We start from the raw sequence: 19050 nt of genomic DNA on the forward strand, positions 1-19050 counted from the left end.
TGCGTAACGATTCGATTTCAAATCAAAGTTGAACTTTTATTTATTTATTTTCTTTTCTTCATAAAGCAATAATAATAATAACAATAACAATAACAATAATAATAATAATAATAATAATAATAATAATAATAATAATAATAATTTAACGATCAAGCGAGCCCGCCGAAGGCGGGCGAAGCTCGATCGCAATTATACGTAGCGTCTCGTTCGAAGATGATTAAATAATTGATTACCTGTAGTACTGTTAGTACGTGTCAACTACACAACGTTTAGAGTTTAAATTCAAATGCTTTTTCGCGCCAGTAGCCCTCAGCGCCTGGCGCGCACCCTAGCAGTCTCATATTTTTTAGAGTCTTTTTCTCTTTTTTTTTTTTTTTTTTATTTTTTACCTATGTAAAGTTATCCCGCCTTTCGCTAGATGATTACTGGGCCTATCTTTCTCCTTTCGGGCTCAAAATCTCTATCGGGAGGGTAGTAATCATCTTCGAACGAGACGCTACGTATAATTGCGATCGAGCTTCGCCCGCCTTCGGCGGGCTCGCTTGATCGTTAAATTATACTAAGCGTCTCGTTCTCGATGATTAAATAATTGATTACCTGTAGAAGTTTAGAGTTAGTGATAACTTTATTGTCAAAATTACACATTCTTTACTTTTTATCGGCTACTGTAAGTGCAAAACTCTCGCTAGAGCTTTGAATCGGCCGATTGTAGAAATTGGCGAAAACCGCGGACTTGGATGACCACCCTGCGGTTCTTCTAATAGTGTCCACATCTACTCCCCTTTTATGTGCCTTCGACACGGATGCATGCTTAACGCTGTAGGCGGTGAAAATCTCTGTATCAACTCCTGCTTTTGCAATAAGTGCCTTTATCCAGTGCCCAATCGTCTGAGCGCCAGCTGGTTTATGTGGTTTTACTGTCCCAATAAACAGTCGATCCGAGTTGGTTCTTAATTCTTTAGTACGCTCTAAGTAGTATAATATGATAGATGCTACACAAATCTTCTTCCTCTTCTTGAAGAATGGAATCGATAATACAGGTTGTTCTTTGCCCGGCTTTGAGGTCTTAATTAAATCAGGTATCTTAATTTTTAATCCAGAAACAGTCTTAGTGATATTTTCGGTTTTTATCAAGGACAACGTTTGCATTCTATGTGCCGTGATGAGAATAAGGAGTGTCACTGCCACCTCTGATAATTCCTTCAATTTTAAGTTGTCTAAGTTTCCCAATTTTTCAATATATGTCAGGACCTGGTCTGTATCCCAGGTATCGGAGTACTTCGGTCGCGATGGTCTCTTCTTGAATGTCCCCCGGATGAACCTCGATAATAAGGAGTCCTTTGAGAGGTTGTTCCTAGAAATCAAGGAAATAGCAGCCCGCATAGAGTTAAGAGTGCCATGCTTCGCCCCTTCATTAAACTGCGCTGTAAGAAACTTGATGACCTCCGTACTCTGGGGATTAAAGGCATCGATATTCCTTGCTTGAGTAAAAACTAGCCATTTCTTCAATGTTCCCTCATACTGCTTAATCGTTGACTCTGACAATGAACTGAGCATGATGTCTATTGATTCCTCTCCGATGCCCTTGGTGACAAAGGCCTGCCGGATAATTTGCCGACCACTAGTGACAACTTGTTCGCTAGGGGGTGACACTCCTGCCTAGAAGGAGATAATAATAAGAATAATGAAGGCTTGAAAATCAAAGGAGGTTCGCAGAGTAGAGAAGTGAATAACGGGTACCATGGTTGCGCTGGCCAAAAGGGAGCAACTACGATACCTGATGCTTCATCGTTGATTATTTTCCTCAAGGTTGGTAAAATTAGGGCAAAGGGTGGGAAAGCATAAAAATATTCGTTTCTCCAAGAAACCGTAAACGCGTCTACTGATTCTGCATCTGGATCTGGATAACGCGAATAGAATCTTACGCACTTCCTGTTAATACGCGATGCAAAGAGATCAATCGAAGGCAAACCAAAGGTGTCCAATACGGTTCGGAAGGCTTCCCTGGATAATTCCCACTCGGTGTCCAGGTTTTCCACTCTGGAAGCGGCATCTGCTTCTACATTCAGCTTCGATGGAATATATGTTGCCCTTGGCCAAATTCCTCTTAATTGACACCATTGCCAAATCTCTCTAGCTAGATCTGATAACTTTGGATGCCTAATTCCGCCAGCTTTATTGACGTAAGCGATCGCTGTTGTATTATCTATACGAAGAAGGACTTCGCGGTCGCGTAACTCGTGAGCAAAACATTTAAGCGCGAAGAAAGCTGCGTAAAGTTCCAGATAATTAATGTGGTGCTTCTGATCCTCTGGATTCCAAAAACCCCTTGTAACAACACCTCCAGCTTCCGCTCCCCAGCCTGTCCTTGAAGCATCCGAAGTTATCACTATGCTATATTTGTGAGACTTTATTCTGCTGTTAGCGCTCATTATATTATCTCTCCACCATTGAAGATCCTCCAAAACGCCCGCATTTATTGTCATAAAACCCTCAAAGTCATTATTATTCAACGTAAGAGCTAACCACTTAGCTCTTTCTAATCTTTTGCAATATGCTCTGCCATACTCTACGCCTGGAATACATGCTACCAGTACCCCAATTAACTGAGCTATAAATCTGATCCTGAACCGTTTTTTCAACCCTATGGAATCTAGTAGCTTCCTAATATATACCCTCTTCTCCATTGTTGGTTCTACACAATATTTCTCTGAGTCTAAGATAAAACCTAGGTATTTACACCTTCTATTAGGAGTCGTCGTACTCTTACGATAGTTAATGATAAAACCAAGCTCCTCTAAGAGGCCTATCGTATTCTGTACATTATTCTTACAAGCTTCGTAATCTTTGCCTACGCATAGAAAATCATCCAGATATACTACCGATAAAAAACCTTTTGACCTAAGTTTATTAACCACCGGTTTCATTATTTTTGTAAAAGTATGAGGGCTAGAACACAAGCCAAAAGGAAGACACACGAATTGATAAAGCTGGCCTTTGAACCTGAATCTAAGGTATTTTCTAGAGGATCTTTTTACCCGGATCAGGAAATACGCATCCTCCAAGTCTAGGTTAGCCATGAACGCGCCCTTATCAATGAGATCTCTAGCGGATCTCAGGTCCTCCATTTTGAAGTGATATGTCTCAATAAACTCATTTAATTGCTTTAGATTAATAATGAAACGATCCGACCCATCTGCTTTTGGTACTAGGAAATACGACGATATAAACTGACTCTCGATGTCTAAGCAAGGCTCGATAGCCCCCTTTTGCAGAAGTTTACCGATAGCTTGCTGGACCCTTAATTCATCACCCGGAGACCTTACAGGTTCACTGGGTTCCACAAATTGTATAGGTTGGGACTTAAAGGGAATACCATAACCTTTGAGACAATCAAAGATGAATTTATCATCCGAAACACCTTCCCAACTCTCTGTGAAGAGACTGAGTCTGCCTGCTAATTTATTTACCTCTTGTTGTTCTTCCACAACAATCTCCGCTACTTCCTGTTCTTCTCTGAGCTGGGCTTCAGTGAAGTCTTCGCCATCCCTGTCGTGGATCTCGGTTTGTACCTCGTGTTCGAGAAGAATCTCCTCTGCTGATAGTTGCCCACCTGCCTGAACTTCGCAGGTGGGCCTCTCAAGTTTCCCTGAGACGCAGTCCTGAATGCCTGTTTCTTGACAACTGGTTTGTCAGAAGGTTTTAAAGATGCAGCCGCTTTAACGATGGCTTTTGCATCCTTAACCTGGTCATTGAGTTTCTGACCGTAAAGCCATTCATCTGGGATACTAGCCTCTAGCGTAGCCTTTATGTCCTTATCCAGAGTCGGAGTAATAAATGATTTTCTCGCTATTGACTGTTGGTGGAAAACATCACTTAAGATTTTTCCCGTGTCCCAGAGATATTTCATCAGAGTAATTTGATCAATCTCCTCTGATGAGTTATCTGACAGCATCGATATGGCTGAGCTTAACGATGATAGCCCAGTAAACACATTGACGTAAATTTGACGTCAGAGTGACGTTACGCTATGTCATCATTTACGTAAGATATAAGTCACGAATGAGTCAGGTGTGACTCATTATTTCCCACTTTTTTACGTAAGATTATGATGTAAAACTAATGACGTATGCATGATGTAAATGTGATGTCTGTGTGACCTTCTATGACGTCAATATGACATATGGGTGATGTCAAAATTATCAATTCGGAAAAAATATATTTTGAAAAAGAAAAAAGTAAAATGAAATACCGAATTTTTGATTTGATTATTACCGCGCGAACGCATTGTGAATTCTGAAACAAGATTAGATAACGTTAAATGATGAAAAAATCCTGGGCGTCTGCTGGGTTCGAACACGGCTCCTCTTGGCTGGTAGTCCTGAACGTTGCTCACTGGTCCACATCACGAGAGTTCAAATCTCGTGCTTAATTGATGTATTTAGAGTGAAATGCCGGAAAAGACAGAGTTAATAAGTTTTCGTGATGGATTTTTACAAAATTTCAAAAACTCCATGAATTTATATGAAATTTTATAGAAGCAATATTTGTCGACCTCGATGATAATTGTATAAAATTTCATTAAGTTTCATCAAATTTTTTAATTTTTTGTTGTGATGTGAAATTTAAAAAATCTTAAATAAAATTTTGCGAAACATTAAATAATTTCACAAAATCGTATGAAATTCAATCGATTGAAAAATTGTGATACTAAACTTTAAAATCATAATAGCAAAAGAGTTCAAACTGTCGTTACATTTTCTTTGTCATCCTAAATGATATTTTCGATATATCATTTAAAAAAATAAAGTTAATTTTTTTATGCTCACGCTAATGTTTTAATCTAAAACGTCTGAATGATCTATTATCGAGTTTATCGATTACTTTGACCCCAAAAATGTTCGACGTTTAGTTGTTATTTTTACACATTTACACATGTTTGAAAATTCATTCTATGATTGTTTTATTTCAATGAATAGATGATAAAAAACTATGACTCGGACATTACATCAGCATTGCGTAAAATACTGACTTGTCACTGATGTAAAGATATTATTTAAGAGTGACATCCACATTACGTATAACCGTGACTTTGCTACTGACATAAATGTATGATTTTAAAATTACGTCATTATGATATACGGATAATGACTTTATTATTACATAACAATGTGATGTAGATTCTATGTCAAACGTACGTAATACATAAGTCATAACTGTGACATCGTACAAGAGTCATGCTTACATCAATATGATGTCACAAGCTTTACATCATATTAAAGTCATGTAGAACGTCAGATTGACATCAAATTTACATCAAATGTCGTGACATTGTTATGACCTACGTATGACGTCAAAATAAGGTCATGTGTTCACTGGGAGCGCTGATCCTACACAATTTTGCGTATCAGTAAAGTGAGCATCACGTTTTTTGGCGATCTCAGTCAAGTGACGCTGAATTTCAAGGTTAACCTTGGGTGCTTCAGTTCGGAATTCTCCATCTCTAACATATTTTTTAAGTAGAGCTTTCTTAACCTCTTCAGTTAAGCCCTTTGACATCCAAGTCTCCCACCATTTTTTCAGGCTGTCATTTACCTTGACTGAGGTATTCGTGTTTGAAACCTCTTCCCCAAGTACTTCACGAAGTTCATCGTCCAAGTCATGCTCATCCTCTACTAAAAACCTCTTCCGGAACTTCTCCGTCTTCCAAAACCCCTACGTCTTCCTTCCGGGAATCGTCGGCTACTGCCGTACTGGTCAATGTCTCAGTACCCTTATTGGGTTCTATACTTTCCTTGTTGGAAATACTGGCCTCCACTGTAATAAAAGATAAGGCCACATAAACAAAAAAGGAAGAGAAAAAAAAAAAAATTTTTTTTTTTTTTTTTTTTTTTTTTTTATAATGATGGTTCCATGCTAGATTTTCTCTCTTTATCTTTTTTTTTTTTTTTTTTTTTTGTATTTCGTGTGGAAATAATGCTTTAGAAAAGTAAAAAATCAAACTTTCTGTCCATAGAGGATTAGGTTATGTTCGTGTGGAAATAACCTGTGTGAAACTTCGTGTGGAAGAGACACACCAACCATATACCCTTGCAAATATTTTTTTTTTTTGCTAAAATGTCCTCACCTCTATTCTGCTCTGCAGTTTCTTTAACTGTAGCCTGCAACTCTTGTTGCGCTTTTACCAGATCTTGGACGCTCTTGGCGATGGCCTCGATTTGGCATTGTAAATCTTTTTTAGATATCTTGGGGCATCTACTTTCCACTGAATTTGATCGGGAACGTTTCTTGGATTTCCCCATTATTAAAAATCCAATCTTTTGATGATGTAATAAAAAATTATCAAGTTTTTTATTACAAAAAATTTTAACCCACGTCCGTTGTTGTTGACACAACAAAACAATATGAGACTGCTAGGGTGCGCGCCAGGCGCTGAGGGCTACTGGCGCGAAAAAGCATTTGAATTTAAACTCTAAACGTTGTGTAGTTGACACGTACTAACAGTACTACAGGTAATCAATTATTTAATCATCTTCGAACGAGACGCTTAGTATAATAATAACGGGATATAAGTTTTAATTCGATCCAGATTATATTCTAGTATACAAAAATATTAATTTATTTGGCACTCAGGTGAGGCCCTCGGTAGAGTCGGACTACCGGGGATAACCCCCTGAGCATTTAACTAAAAAAGAAACAATAATAATAATAATATAATTTATTTAAAGCCGTAAGATGGACGGTGGCGTCTGAAAGTTCACCTAAAGTTTACAAGTCCAATGATATTCATGCTTGTAAACTTTGACTACTTGAAATTGGTTATTTGTCAGTTTTCAGTCAGTAATCTATCGGTCATCAATCAGTCATCTCGATGGAAAGTCTATAGAAAGTGTCTGGCAAGTGTCTGGGAAATGTTTTTCGGAAACATTTCGACCAGATAGATACCTGTCAAAAACTTGCCGAAAAACACTAGTTTCACATAATAAAACATTTCAATTAATAATAATATATTTTATGTTGAATTTATTAAACTTTAAATAAATTATTATTATTATTATTATTAAAAAAAAAAAATCCTGTTCCTAAGTAGGGTTCGAACCTGCATCCCTAGGCACGGTACGAGAAAAATAATTATTATTATTTAAATTGTTATTATTATTCGACGCCTGGTTTCAATGTAATCCTGCACTGAGAAAAAATTTCTCTTTGGACAATTAAATTGGTTTTGTTAAATCCTGTTAAAATAAAATTTATTTGGGACAACTAAATTTTATTACGTCATTATAATCTATTTTGTCATTTTTAACAAATGGTTTAATAGACTCTATTTGGTTGACATTAATATTTCTCTCTCTAAGATAATAAAACCATTTGGTAGAGTTAAGAAAATATTTATTTAATGGACAACTAAACTATTTAATAGTGCCAACAAATCCAAATATTAAAGCAAAATATTATTATATTAACTCTAATAAATATTACTTAGACACAAAAAAATATATTCATTTAGAATAAATATATATATTTGTTCGAGGTTAATAAATGTATATTTGAACCTAATGATTATTGATTTAAAAGTTATGGTGTTAGGCAGCAGTAGCGGGAGTAGTTCGGTGCTCGCCACTAGATTGCGCCCACCATTTGTGGTGTCCCTGGTAAGATACTTATTTCAGAGTTTTTATATTCGCCAGCTTGAAGCATTCATGGGATAGGTTATCCGCTGAATATTTTTGATATTTATGTAGGGGTATCCTGTATTACACTATGACATTAATGTTTAATAATCATGTTTTTCCTGAACAATTTTTGTCATAGTACGAAAAAAAGTACTTGTGAAGGACATAAATTATTTTTCTAAATATGCATTTATTTAACTGTTAAATAAAAATTCTGCCATTTTTAAATAATATTTAATTATTATTAATAACTCATTCTCTTTAATGATCACTCATATATTTCATTATGACTACTTTATAAACTCTACAGGTAATTAATTTGATTTTATGCTTTCTACTAAACGCGTAATTATTTTTACTAAATATTTTATAGTTTCTAATAATTTGTTTTGTTGGTCAATTATACAATATTCAGTGAAAACAACCAAATATATGATTGACAATCGGCAATCAAATCATTTTCTTGTCATAACTAAAATTTAGTTGTCAGAAGAACATTTTTTTCTCAGTGTGTTAAAATGGGACAAAACTCCACTATTTACAGTCAAACCAGGCGTCCAGTTCATATGGTATTTTATAGAGCAGACTCTCTCTTGACCACTCAATTTTCTGAAAATTGTTAGAAAAAAATACAATTTAAACAGGTCTGAGTTTTCGACTCGGGTAATTGACATTGCGAGGCGAAGCCGAAGTTTTTGCTGGTCGGGGCGGGCATCAAAAACATTAAATAATTGAAAAAGAAAATTATAGATTTAATTTTAGTTGAAACTAGGTATTTTATTTCTCTATTTAGCAATATACGATAGACTTCTTTATAAGCTCAAACATTAACTACAATAATACACAATAGTAAGAATATATTATCATCTCTCGTATATTTTCTTACTTAATGCGTTATTTTCTTTACTGATAACAAATTTTTAGCCACAAGACTTTTCAAATTTCATTAAAATTTATGGTTATGATATGATAAATAAATAGACAGGTGCATTCGTGACTATTTTGACACATGCGCTGTCGTGTATTTGTCAGATATTTTTTCATTTTAATAATTGAAAAATATAAAATAAAATGTCGTATGAATAAAGAATAAAAAAAGATGCACATGTAAAGAACTAAAAATACAGTTTAAATAGGTCTGAAGTTTCGACTCGGGAGGCTTCTTAAAACATCGTAAACCAACAAATTTTCATGCGAGATCGAAAAAAAAAAATAGTCGGTTTTTTTGCGCCACCCTAATGATCATGCATAATTGTCTATATATATGATTAAATCCAAAAATTTGCCAGGTCTGATCATACATAACTTGATATGTTTATATATGAACAGATATGATCATATATGATCATGCATGAACGAATATAGTCAATTTTAGAATTTCATTTAGAATATCTGTAAATTATTAATTAAGTAATTTAATTAGAATTTATTGTCTTCATCAATTTAAATAACGGTTAAAATTAAAAAATTAAAAAAAAAAAAATTATTATCCGTTGACTACTATTTTACTACGAGGTCACCCGTCTAATTAATGTCCCACACCGATGCTGCTTAACTTTGGTTATCGATGGATTGTAGTCTGATCCTCTAGTCTGTTGTACACTTATAATTGAGAAAAGTTTATGGCATTACTTAACTTGAATAATCAAATCGATACTTTATGACAGAGTGATTAGCTTTCAAGTCTGGTCACACCTAAGTATTATAGACGAATATTAGGTCGCCACTGGAAGATGGACTCGGCCTTCCAGAACCGGATGTTAATGTAATTTTATTATATGCTCAGGGTCGTTCGTAAATTTTATAATTTTGTGAGAGAGGAGAGGAATAGTGAACAGGCTGAAATAAATTTATTTAAAACTTTAATTCCAATTTCTTATTAATTAAGCACCTTGCTTATTATTTTTATTTTCCCTTAATATTAACAATTAATAGCCTTATGACAAACTATGCTTATGACAAACTAAACTTATGACAATCTAAATGCGTCCCCTGGACATTTCCACACTCCCACCCACACACGTATTTTAAGCGTCTCCCGGACGTAACACACACACACTCTCTCTTTAAAAAACGTAAAAGTAAAGGTTGCCATCAAGTTATAGTACAATTTTTAAACTGAATTCGATAGTATACTGTTAAAAAAATTATTTGAATTTTCAAAACATTGTATATAACGCAATAAACACATACATTTGTGCTTGAATTTCATCACTAATTTCATCACTAATTTCATCACTAATTTCATCACTAATTTCATTTAGAATTTCAAATACATGTTTTTGAATTTTCAAATTAACATTTTGGATTTTCAATCACTTCTTTTTGAATTTCCAAATACAAGTTTTTTAATATTCAAATACTTTTTTTTTAATATTCAAATACTTTTTTTTGAATTTTCAAATACTTTTTTTTAATTTTCAAATACTTTCTTTTTAAATTTTAAATAAATGTATTTGAAAATCTGAAGCATTTATTTGAAAATTCAAAAGCGTGTATTTTAAATTCTATACGATCGTTACAATGAAATTTCAAACACAATTGTATGTGTTTATTGCGTTATATACAATGTTTTGAAAATTCAAACAATTATTTTAACAGTGTATGTCACATTTAATACTGTATCATTTTATCATTTATCATACTGTCAATGATGTTCAGTTCAGTCACAAATTTTATTTACTTTATATTATTGAGGAAAGAAAAACTTAACAATAATAAAGTCTAATGTACACTGCTCACATTACTCACATAGATATTATATATTTCACTAAACAATCCTTGATTACTGAACGCGCAGCACGTCACGCGCAGAAATTACATATACAAGCATTTGAATTTTCAAATTAGTATTATGAAATTTCAAATGGAATTATTATTAAAATTCAATATGTCTTAGAATTTTCAATACTTGGTTTGAAAATTTAAAAAACAAGTGTAAATTATAAGTACGTTTATTAAAATTCATATGTTTTATCTTAATTTTAAGTACCAGCTTGATTATTAAATTACGTTTATTAAATTTGAAGTTTTTTCTATTGAAAATACAATTCAAATATCTAGTTATGAAAATTCAATTTCTTTTGTATTGTAATTTTCAAATTATTTTTAACAGTGTAGTGAATATCATTTAAATTATTAAATAAACAATCTTTTTACTAAAACTTAAAAATTAAAATTTTGCAACATAATAATTTAGAGCTAAAAAATATGTTTTTAATTACAATCTCAGGTTCTGTAAAAGATAACTATTAGTTATAAGCTAACGGTTAAATAATTATAAAATAAAAAACTCATTTCATTTTCTGATAATTTTAATATATTATAAAATCTTTTGTCTGTTCATAGATTACAAATTATTATGATTATTATTATTATTATTATTATTATTATTATTTTTCTATCGTTATTATGTCATTAAAATAAATTACACTGTAAAAAATTCGCGGAGTGAATGCGGATTTAATCCGGAGTGAATGCAGAGTGAATGAATTTTTAATTAATTTAATCCCTCCGGAGTGAAATTCACCCCGGAGGGGAGTTTTAAAAATATTATTGATAAAATATAACTCCACTGAGGAAAATCGAAATAAAAATTCGCGTATTACAGTACTGATCAACCGATACGCACACATTCGCACACACACGCACACACCCGAACACACACACACACACATATTCGCACACACCCGAACACACATACGCACACACTCCTGAACACACACACGCACACATTTGCACACTCGCATGCGAACTATTAAGAAATAGATAAAGAATTGGTCAATTTGGTAAAACCATTCCCGAATCTACAAAAAAATGGTTTTTCCCGGAATAAATGTTATCTACTACAAATTAAATAGCGAGATAAAACATTCCACGTCTGCTCTGCATCATCTGATATTTTTTCCACTATCAAATCAAATTTTCTTAGACGTGGAAATCCTATTTATTATTAGTTATAAATATAGAAAGTAAACAACATTTTTTTGTTAAGTAGAACTTCCTTGGTCGAGTTTTCATTGTTGAAAATTTCTTTTTTTTTTTTTTCCTCAGCCTCTTAGAAAATTGGAATCAGCGAATATTTTCAGATCAAAGGAAAGCTCAGTCACGTTCTCAGTGCTTAAAAATTTTTAAACAATTAATTCCTTCGATACGTTAAGAAATAAATTCATATGTAATGGTTTTTTTTTTATTTTTATGTTGAATCCATTTTTCAATTCGACATTAGTAAGTAATTAAAATCAATTTTAAAAAACCCACTTTATTGTTCTTGACAATCTCGATTTTTATTGATTACTATTTTTTTGTTCGTGGCAATTGATTATAATTATTTTTTTTTTTTATTATTATTAGTATTATTTTCCTTTGTCTTGAATTGATACTGATACTTTATAGATCATTAGTACAATAGATATATAAAGCACTGATGATTTTTTTCAATCATAAACGTTGAATTGAACGATTGGCGAACATATCGACGTGGATTTCAAAGTATTCATTCAATCAACTATGGGTAAATATATTTTTTTATGCACTACATTGACTAGATATACAGTAGGACCTCGTTATAAGACTAGCCCGGGGCTATAGGGGAAAAAATTCTTGAAATTGAGGTACCCCCACTATTGTGCTTAACAGCGATTGCTCCCAAACCTCGCTATAAGACTATCGCCGTTTTGCGTTTATGTATTCGGTTCAACTGTATTATTATACAGTGAATCTATTTTATATATAATCATAAATAAACAGAATTTTGTCGTTATTTTCTGTTAATTAATTATGTGATACCATGAAATTTTAAGTATTCTTTAGGAAAATAAATTATTTAATCTAAAATCTTTATGTATGTTTATTTTATCTCGATTTTAGTCGTACTGGTCGTTAGTCTTATAGCGAGGTTTCGGCGCAAAACGTTTTTTGAGTTGTTGGTGGGGAAAGCGTTCCGAGCGAGTTTGAACAAATTCAGAAGAAGAGTCTTATAACGCGAAGTCTTATAACGAGGTCCCACTGTAATATACTTTTACATGAATTTTCTTATATTACATTCCACTGTAAAAAATTTACTGATTAAACAAGGATTTAATCCGGATTGAAAGAAAATCTTCATTTAATCCAGATTTACTCGAAATTGTTCAATCTTTTATTTGAAATGAGCAAAAAAAATTAATGAATTTTTTTTAATTAGATAACTTGAATACCAAAGTAATAATATCATGGGTATTATTGAGTATCATGCTTTTTGTAATCTCAAATTCGGTGAGTAATATAAATAAATGAATGACTAAATTAACAGACTATTATAATTAATGAACCGAATTAATTAATAGTTGGAGACTGAAGATCAATTTGAAAATACAGATCGGCATGCTGACTCTCAAGGTGATTATTATCAAATAACAATAGTAATTAAATGAAAAATTAAAAAAATACATGATTAATTTTATTTATACACTGTAAAAAATTAGCAGAGTGAACACGGAGTAAATCCTCAGTAGATAAGGAGTGGATGATTGGCATGATTGCTTATTTATTTAATCCCCTCGAAGTGAAATTCACTCCGAAAAGGAGTTTAATTTAATATTGAAAACTCGGTTCGTAGTGAAATTGACTCGTAAAAAGTGTTTATTTTAATATTAAAGCTCTGAATTGGAGTGAATGCAGATTGTAATTAAATCCAGATCAGTCCGAAATCACTCCGCTGAAAAAACAAACTCCTCATTTACTCCATATGCGAAGTGGTTTTTTTTTAAACTCCGGAACTCGAAGTGACGGAGTGAACTTGGATTTAAATTAAATTCGTAATCACGTCGAGTTTGCTCCCAAATTTTTACAGCGTAAAAAAAGTAATAATTTTTTTGGTAATATTGATTTCTTGATGAATAACTTTACTCATACGTTAATAAAAACGATTCAAATCATTAAAATGGTATACGGTGATATCATTTATCTGAAAACGAAAAAAAAATCGGTCTATCGGTTAACCCCGCGGGCCAGCCCCAAAACTTCCCGCTGTTTTCGAGCTCGTTGAGCTCGAAAACATTATTGTGAATACGTTTTCGAGCTCTTCGAGCTCTCAAATACTTTTGCATGCCATTGTTTTCTAAAAAACCATTTTTTAGCATTTCTTTCTCCCACGATATCTCGCGAACGAATTAACCGATTTTGATTGTTGAGGCGGCAATCGACGCGTTTTATTAAGTTCTAAAGCTGATCAAATTTTAAAATTGATTTATCCAGCCGTTTTTTAGAAATTTCAAAAAAACTAAAAAAAAAAAATTTTTTAATTCTTTCGACAATGGTTTCTCTTGAACGAATGAACCGATTTTGATGGTTGGGATGGCATTCGACGCGGCTTATAAAGTTTTAGAGCTAATTAGATTTCGGAATTAATCTATCGAGCAAATGAAAAGTTTTACGACTTCAAGATATTAACAAGCCGCGTCGAATGACACCTCAAAGATCAAAATCGGTTCATCCGTTCAAGAGTTATGAATATTAACATACATACATACGTACGTACGTACGTACACACATACATACACTCGGACATCATCGTGAAATTAGTCAGGATAGCTTCCTAGAACCTCAAAACGTCAAAATCTGATAGAAATTCGGTTTTTGCAAATCGGACCGAAACCAATAACTTCCCGAATTTTTGAAAATTTTTAATTTTCTTAGCGGGAAGTTAAAAAAAATCAAATCTAGGCATGGAAAATAAAAATTAAAACTATTTTGATATTTTTATGTATTTATGTAACTTATAAAAATTTATGTTGCCGTAGAAAAACGTGAAATTATCGAAATAAAAATTCCACGAAGACAGAAACGATCTGCTGATTCTTCAATTAGTTTTCCGCTTAAAGCGTTTGGTCGAGATATAAATTTAAATCTACAACAAACGAACGGCATTCTCTTCAGCTCCAAAACCCCAGTTTACTTTCTAAGAACTGGGCAATCACAAACGTTAATGGAAACAAAATACAATGTACGTATGAAATTTTTTTCTTATAATAACGCATGAAAATAAAATACTCAAACAAAAATTTGTATTTAGATGTTCAGTTCAAACTTACTATCAAAGCTTTATGTCGACGAAGAAAAACAAGCGGCATTTACTCTAACGACTGATCCCACAGACGGATCAACAAAAATTAAAGTAAAATTATAATTTATCGACATTTATAATTGACAGCTTAAAATAATTATTAATCATATTATATACCATCTAGTACGGATTTATCGGCTCAGAAAATCTAATAATTGACCAATTAAACCCCAATGCATCGATAGACAGAGAGTCAGATATTACTTACAATCAAGATCATTATGTGGCTACTTCCATCGCTAATATAATATCTCATGCAGTAGCGGACTGTTAGTATTTTTGTTATAAAAAAAAAAAAATATTCAAATAAATTACTTAATGATGATACTGATTATAATTTTTTTATTGTTCAGTTATTGGAGTTGGTGTAAATCGTCGAAACCCAGCTAAATCAACTACAAGCATTCCCGAGACAATCTATCCTGAGATATTGATAATGGTCGATTATGACCTTTACAGAAAATTTAATGACCATGAAATAATTCCATTTTTGATACAATTTTGGAATGGAGTTGATTTGTATTATCATCAATTACAAAATCCACGGTACAAATTGTGTGTCGCAGGAGTAGCAATAGCTCAGGTACATGAACAGAATTATACTATTTTTCAATTATAAGTTATTAATTGTGAGTGTAGTTGACGTTGAACATAAGAAAACGGTCGTGAAAATAACTGAAAAAGGCCGTTCGGCATCCGAAATGGAAGTATATTACACATTATTTCTTTATTTTAAAGTTTCAAGTTATAATTGAATTAAATACTAATTTTTTTACATTTTTATGAATTTCGAACTCAAAAAACTTGATCAAAATAATTGTCAAAACAATAAGTATATAAAATTTTATAATCTTCCGTTAAAAACTCTTAAAGATATAATAATGACATTTTCACCATAGCAAAAAAATCAATCATGTAACTTTGAACCTTAATTAAAATTCGAAAAATTATCATACAATTAAAAATAAAAAACAATCGAATATACTTTATCTTATCAGCTATGACGTTTTTTTTTATCGAATGAGGCTACATGTTTTCGGTCAAAAGTTATCTAAGAAAAAAGTGGTGAAAGTAACATCTTTTGGTAATTCAAAAATTTCAATTCACCACCATATCTCAATTAATTGACTGATTTTTTTATCTTTGAGCTTAACCGAGCTTACCATTCATAGAATAAGTTTGCCGGGTTTCATTAAGATCCGTTTGGGAATGTAGTTGCTATCGTCGCAACACGATGCGTTACACATTATACATTAGGGTGTTTAAAAAAAAAAAACTTTTTTTCTTATGGTCTCAAAAGTTAGTCTTAGGTATAAAAAAATCCTCCCAAAAGAGCAGCTCGAAATCTCAATTCTACTAAGAGCTCAACGAATATTCATTTTCCCATTCAAATTGCATCTAAAAAAATTTTTTTTTTGGTTTTATGAAAATAAAAGTATTAAAAAATTTTTTTTTCAAGAATCAAAATACATAGTCTGGTAGGAAATTAAATTCTCTACAAAATAAGCTCTTAAGTGTTTTCTCTGGAGAACTTACAGAAAAAAAGTTATCAAGCTTTAAACTATATTAATTAGTATAACTTCATGTTTTGATTATATTAAACAGTTTTTTGATAGAAATTTGTTCATCCGAACTAATGTTAACTGTCAATTGTTTTTTGAACAGATGGGAAAAATTTTCCTTACTTTCAAAACAGAACTTTCTTTTTAATTTAAAAATACAAAAAAAAAAATATTTTTCTTTTGAAATTTATACGAAAAATAAGTAAGATCTTAGAAATCTTTTTTAAACACCTTACTGATTATACATAGTTTATAGATTCACCGTGTAACATGTACACGTAATAAAATCCGGAAATTATCTGTACGTTAAGCTTTTCAATTCACTATTCTTAAAGCTTCATAACTTTTTTTCTGTTAGTTGTACGAAGAAAACACTCGAGGCTTTTCTCTAGATGATTTAATTTCCTACAAGACCATGTCCTTAGATTTTTGAATGCTTTTATTTTCAAAAAACAAAAAAAATATATTTTTTACATGCAATTTGAATGAGAAAATGAATATTCGTTGAGCTCTTAGTAGAATTGAGATTTCGAGCTGCTCTTTTGGAAGGATTTTTTTTATACCTAAAACTAACTTTTCAGACCATAAGACTTAAAAAAAAAAAAATGTTTATTTTGAAACACCCTAATATACACACATATATACACTAATGCAAAAAATTAAAGGAGCAGAAAAATTTTATAAATTTTTTAGTGATTTTTGGAAGGCTGTAACTTGGTGAAAAAAAATCGTATCGAAAATTTAAAAAAAGCATTTTATAGCTTGAAATCTCTAGTTTAGGTGTATTTTTTTCAAAATTTTTTAAAAGTTCCGATTGTTGCGCAAACATGAGAAATACCGCGAGCCAAAAAATTTCTAAATAAATTTTTTTTTTCCGAAGAGCCCACGGACCGCGGAAAAATTCTTTCAACTAAACGAATGCATACATCGTTTAGCAAATTTATTCAGCTTCAATTTGGTTTTTTTTTTAATCTCGTAGGACGATTTGTCGCAGAGATATCAGCCTTCAAACAGAAAATGATCCTTTCGGCTTTGATCTTCGATATTTCAGGTACCAATGATCGCACAGAAAGTTGAAGGGCGGCGTTGAAAACTTGAATAAATTCCCTAGAAGACCCTGCCATCATTTTTTGAAAAAAAAAAATTTTTTTATTTTTAACATCCATTAGAAGAAAGTACAAAAAAATGACTTTTTTTGGTTTTTTAGTAAATCAACCGCTACTCTGCAAATATCGATAAAAAAAATAATGGTGCCAGGGACTTTTTTAGCTTAATGTACCCCCAAAACCCCTGTAAATTTTTAAATTGATCTATCGAACCGTTTTTTGGGAATCATCGATCAAAGTTTAGCTAAACAATTAATGGAGCAAGTTTTGTTTCTTTAATTGTGTAATCATAATCAAAATGAAAAAATTTTTTTTTTCGACTTTTCTCAAATTTTTGCGTTGGTAACTCAGCAAATGCAAGGAAATAACAAAAAAAATGAAAAATTTCCAAAAAATGTCAAAAAAAATCGAAGAAAAAAAAAAAATTGAAACTTGTTTATTGTGTTCTAAATTTTTTTTTTGACATTTTTTGGAAATTTTTCATTTTTTTTGTTATTTCCTTGCATTTGCTGAGTTACCAACGCAAAAATTTGAGAAAAGTCGAAAAAAAAAAATTTTTTCATTTTGATTATGATTAAATTTTCGATACGATTTTTTTTCACCAAGTTACAGCCTTCCAAAAATCACTAAAAAATTTATAAAATTTTTCTGCTCCTTTAATTTTTTGCATTAGTGTACATATTTATAAACTTTTGAATCAATGGTATTTTTGGAACCTACTCGATGAATTAAGATAGACTATGGTGAAATTCTTTGAAAATTCCTCCATGAGGACAACTGCAATAGATAGATTTCTATAAAATCGACTAAAAATTTAAGCAACTAGCAATTAAAATCAATAATGTAAGAGAAAACGCCAAAAACTTTTAATAAAATTAAAATATTAGACTACTATGCGGAGAAGAAAATCGTTATTTTTCCTATTTTTCCATAAGGGTTTTTTAATGGTGATATAGAAATTATTCCTACGTTAATAATGTCAAAATTCCTATGTCAACATTGGAAAAATGGAGCTAAAGTTTTGAAAAAATGAAAAAGAAAAGAAAAGTTGTGTTGATGCCTTCACAACATAAATTTAAGAATTTTAATAACCATATCATTTTCAAAAATCTAGGATCAACATGTCTGGAAAATGTTATCTCCATCATCCTCGTGGGGGGGACAGAGTTTACTTCATTTTAATTCAGTCATATCTCAAATGGGTCCTTGGTTACGAAATGCTGGAAATGCAATCCCCATTAATAGCTACGACACTCATATTATTATGACACCGTAAGTATTTTTTGAAAATATATGAATTCAAAACTTTAAATCCGAAATATATAAATTGATGAATTAATTATATGTTATTGAACTAATAAGTTATCGTGATGGCGTTGAGGTCCCATCTGGAACGGTTGGAATGGCATATATATCCAGTGCATGTTCTAATGTGAATGGATTCGATCTACAAGGAGGAGCTGTTTACGAAACCGGTAATTTACGCCAGATTCTTACTGCTGTTCATGAGTTAGGTCACATGTAAGTTTTTTTTTTCTATCATTATTTCTTCAAAATTTTATTTCAACCAAACCATTACTGATATGAAAACTTGTTTCATC

General features: G+C 31.9%; 2 protein-coding genes across 2 annotated transcripts; one reads left to right on the top strand and one right to left on the bottom strand.

Annotated features, from left to right (window-relative positions):
* Window positions 1-648: 648 nt before the first annotated feature.
* Window positions 649-3955, bottom strand: LOC130665954 (uncharacterized). The gene is made up of 5 exons (XM_057466585.1): window positions 3624-3955; window positions 2894-3549; window positions 2741-2851; window positions 1869-2575; window positions 649-1659 (listed from the first exon to the last, which is right to left on the bottom strand). The coding sequence occupies exons 1-5, from the start codon at window positions 3953-3955 to the stop codon at window positions 649-651; spliced, it is 2817 nt and encodes a 938-aa protein (XP_057322568.1).
* An 8916-nt stretch (window positions 3956-12871) lies between these two features.
* Window positions 12872-18974, top strand: LOC130665955 (A disintegrin and metalloproteinase with thrombospondin motifs like). The gene is made up of 8 exons (XM_057466586.1): window positions 12872-12932; window positions 13004-13055; window positions 14459-14661; window positions 14731-14832; window positions 14906-15050; window positions 15135-15364; window positions 18564-18721; window positions 18812-18974. Exons 1-8 carry the CDS (start codon window positions 12909-12911, stop codon window positions 18972-18974), a joined length of 1077 nt encoding a protein of 358 aa, XP_057322569.1. The 5' UTR covers window positions 12872-12908.
* The last annotated feature ends 76 nt before the right edge of the window (window positions 18975-19050 follow it).

This window comes from Microplitis mediator, chromosome 3 (genome assembly GCF_029852145.1).
Source record: "Microplitis mediator isolate UGA2020A chromosome 3, iyMicMedi2.1, whole genome shotgun sequence".
NCBI lineage: Eukaryota > Metazoa > Arthropoda > Insecta > Hymenoptera > Braconidae > Microplitis > Microplitis mediator.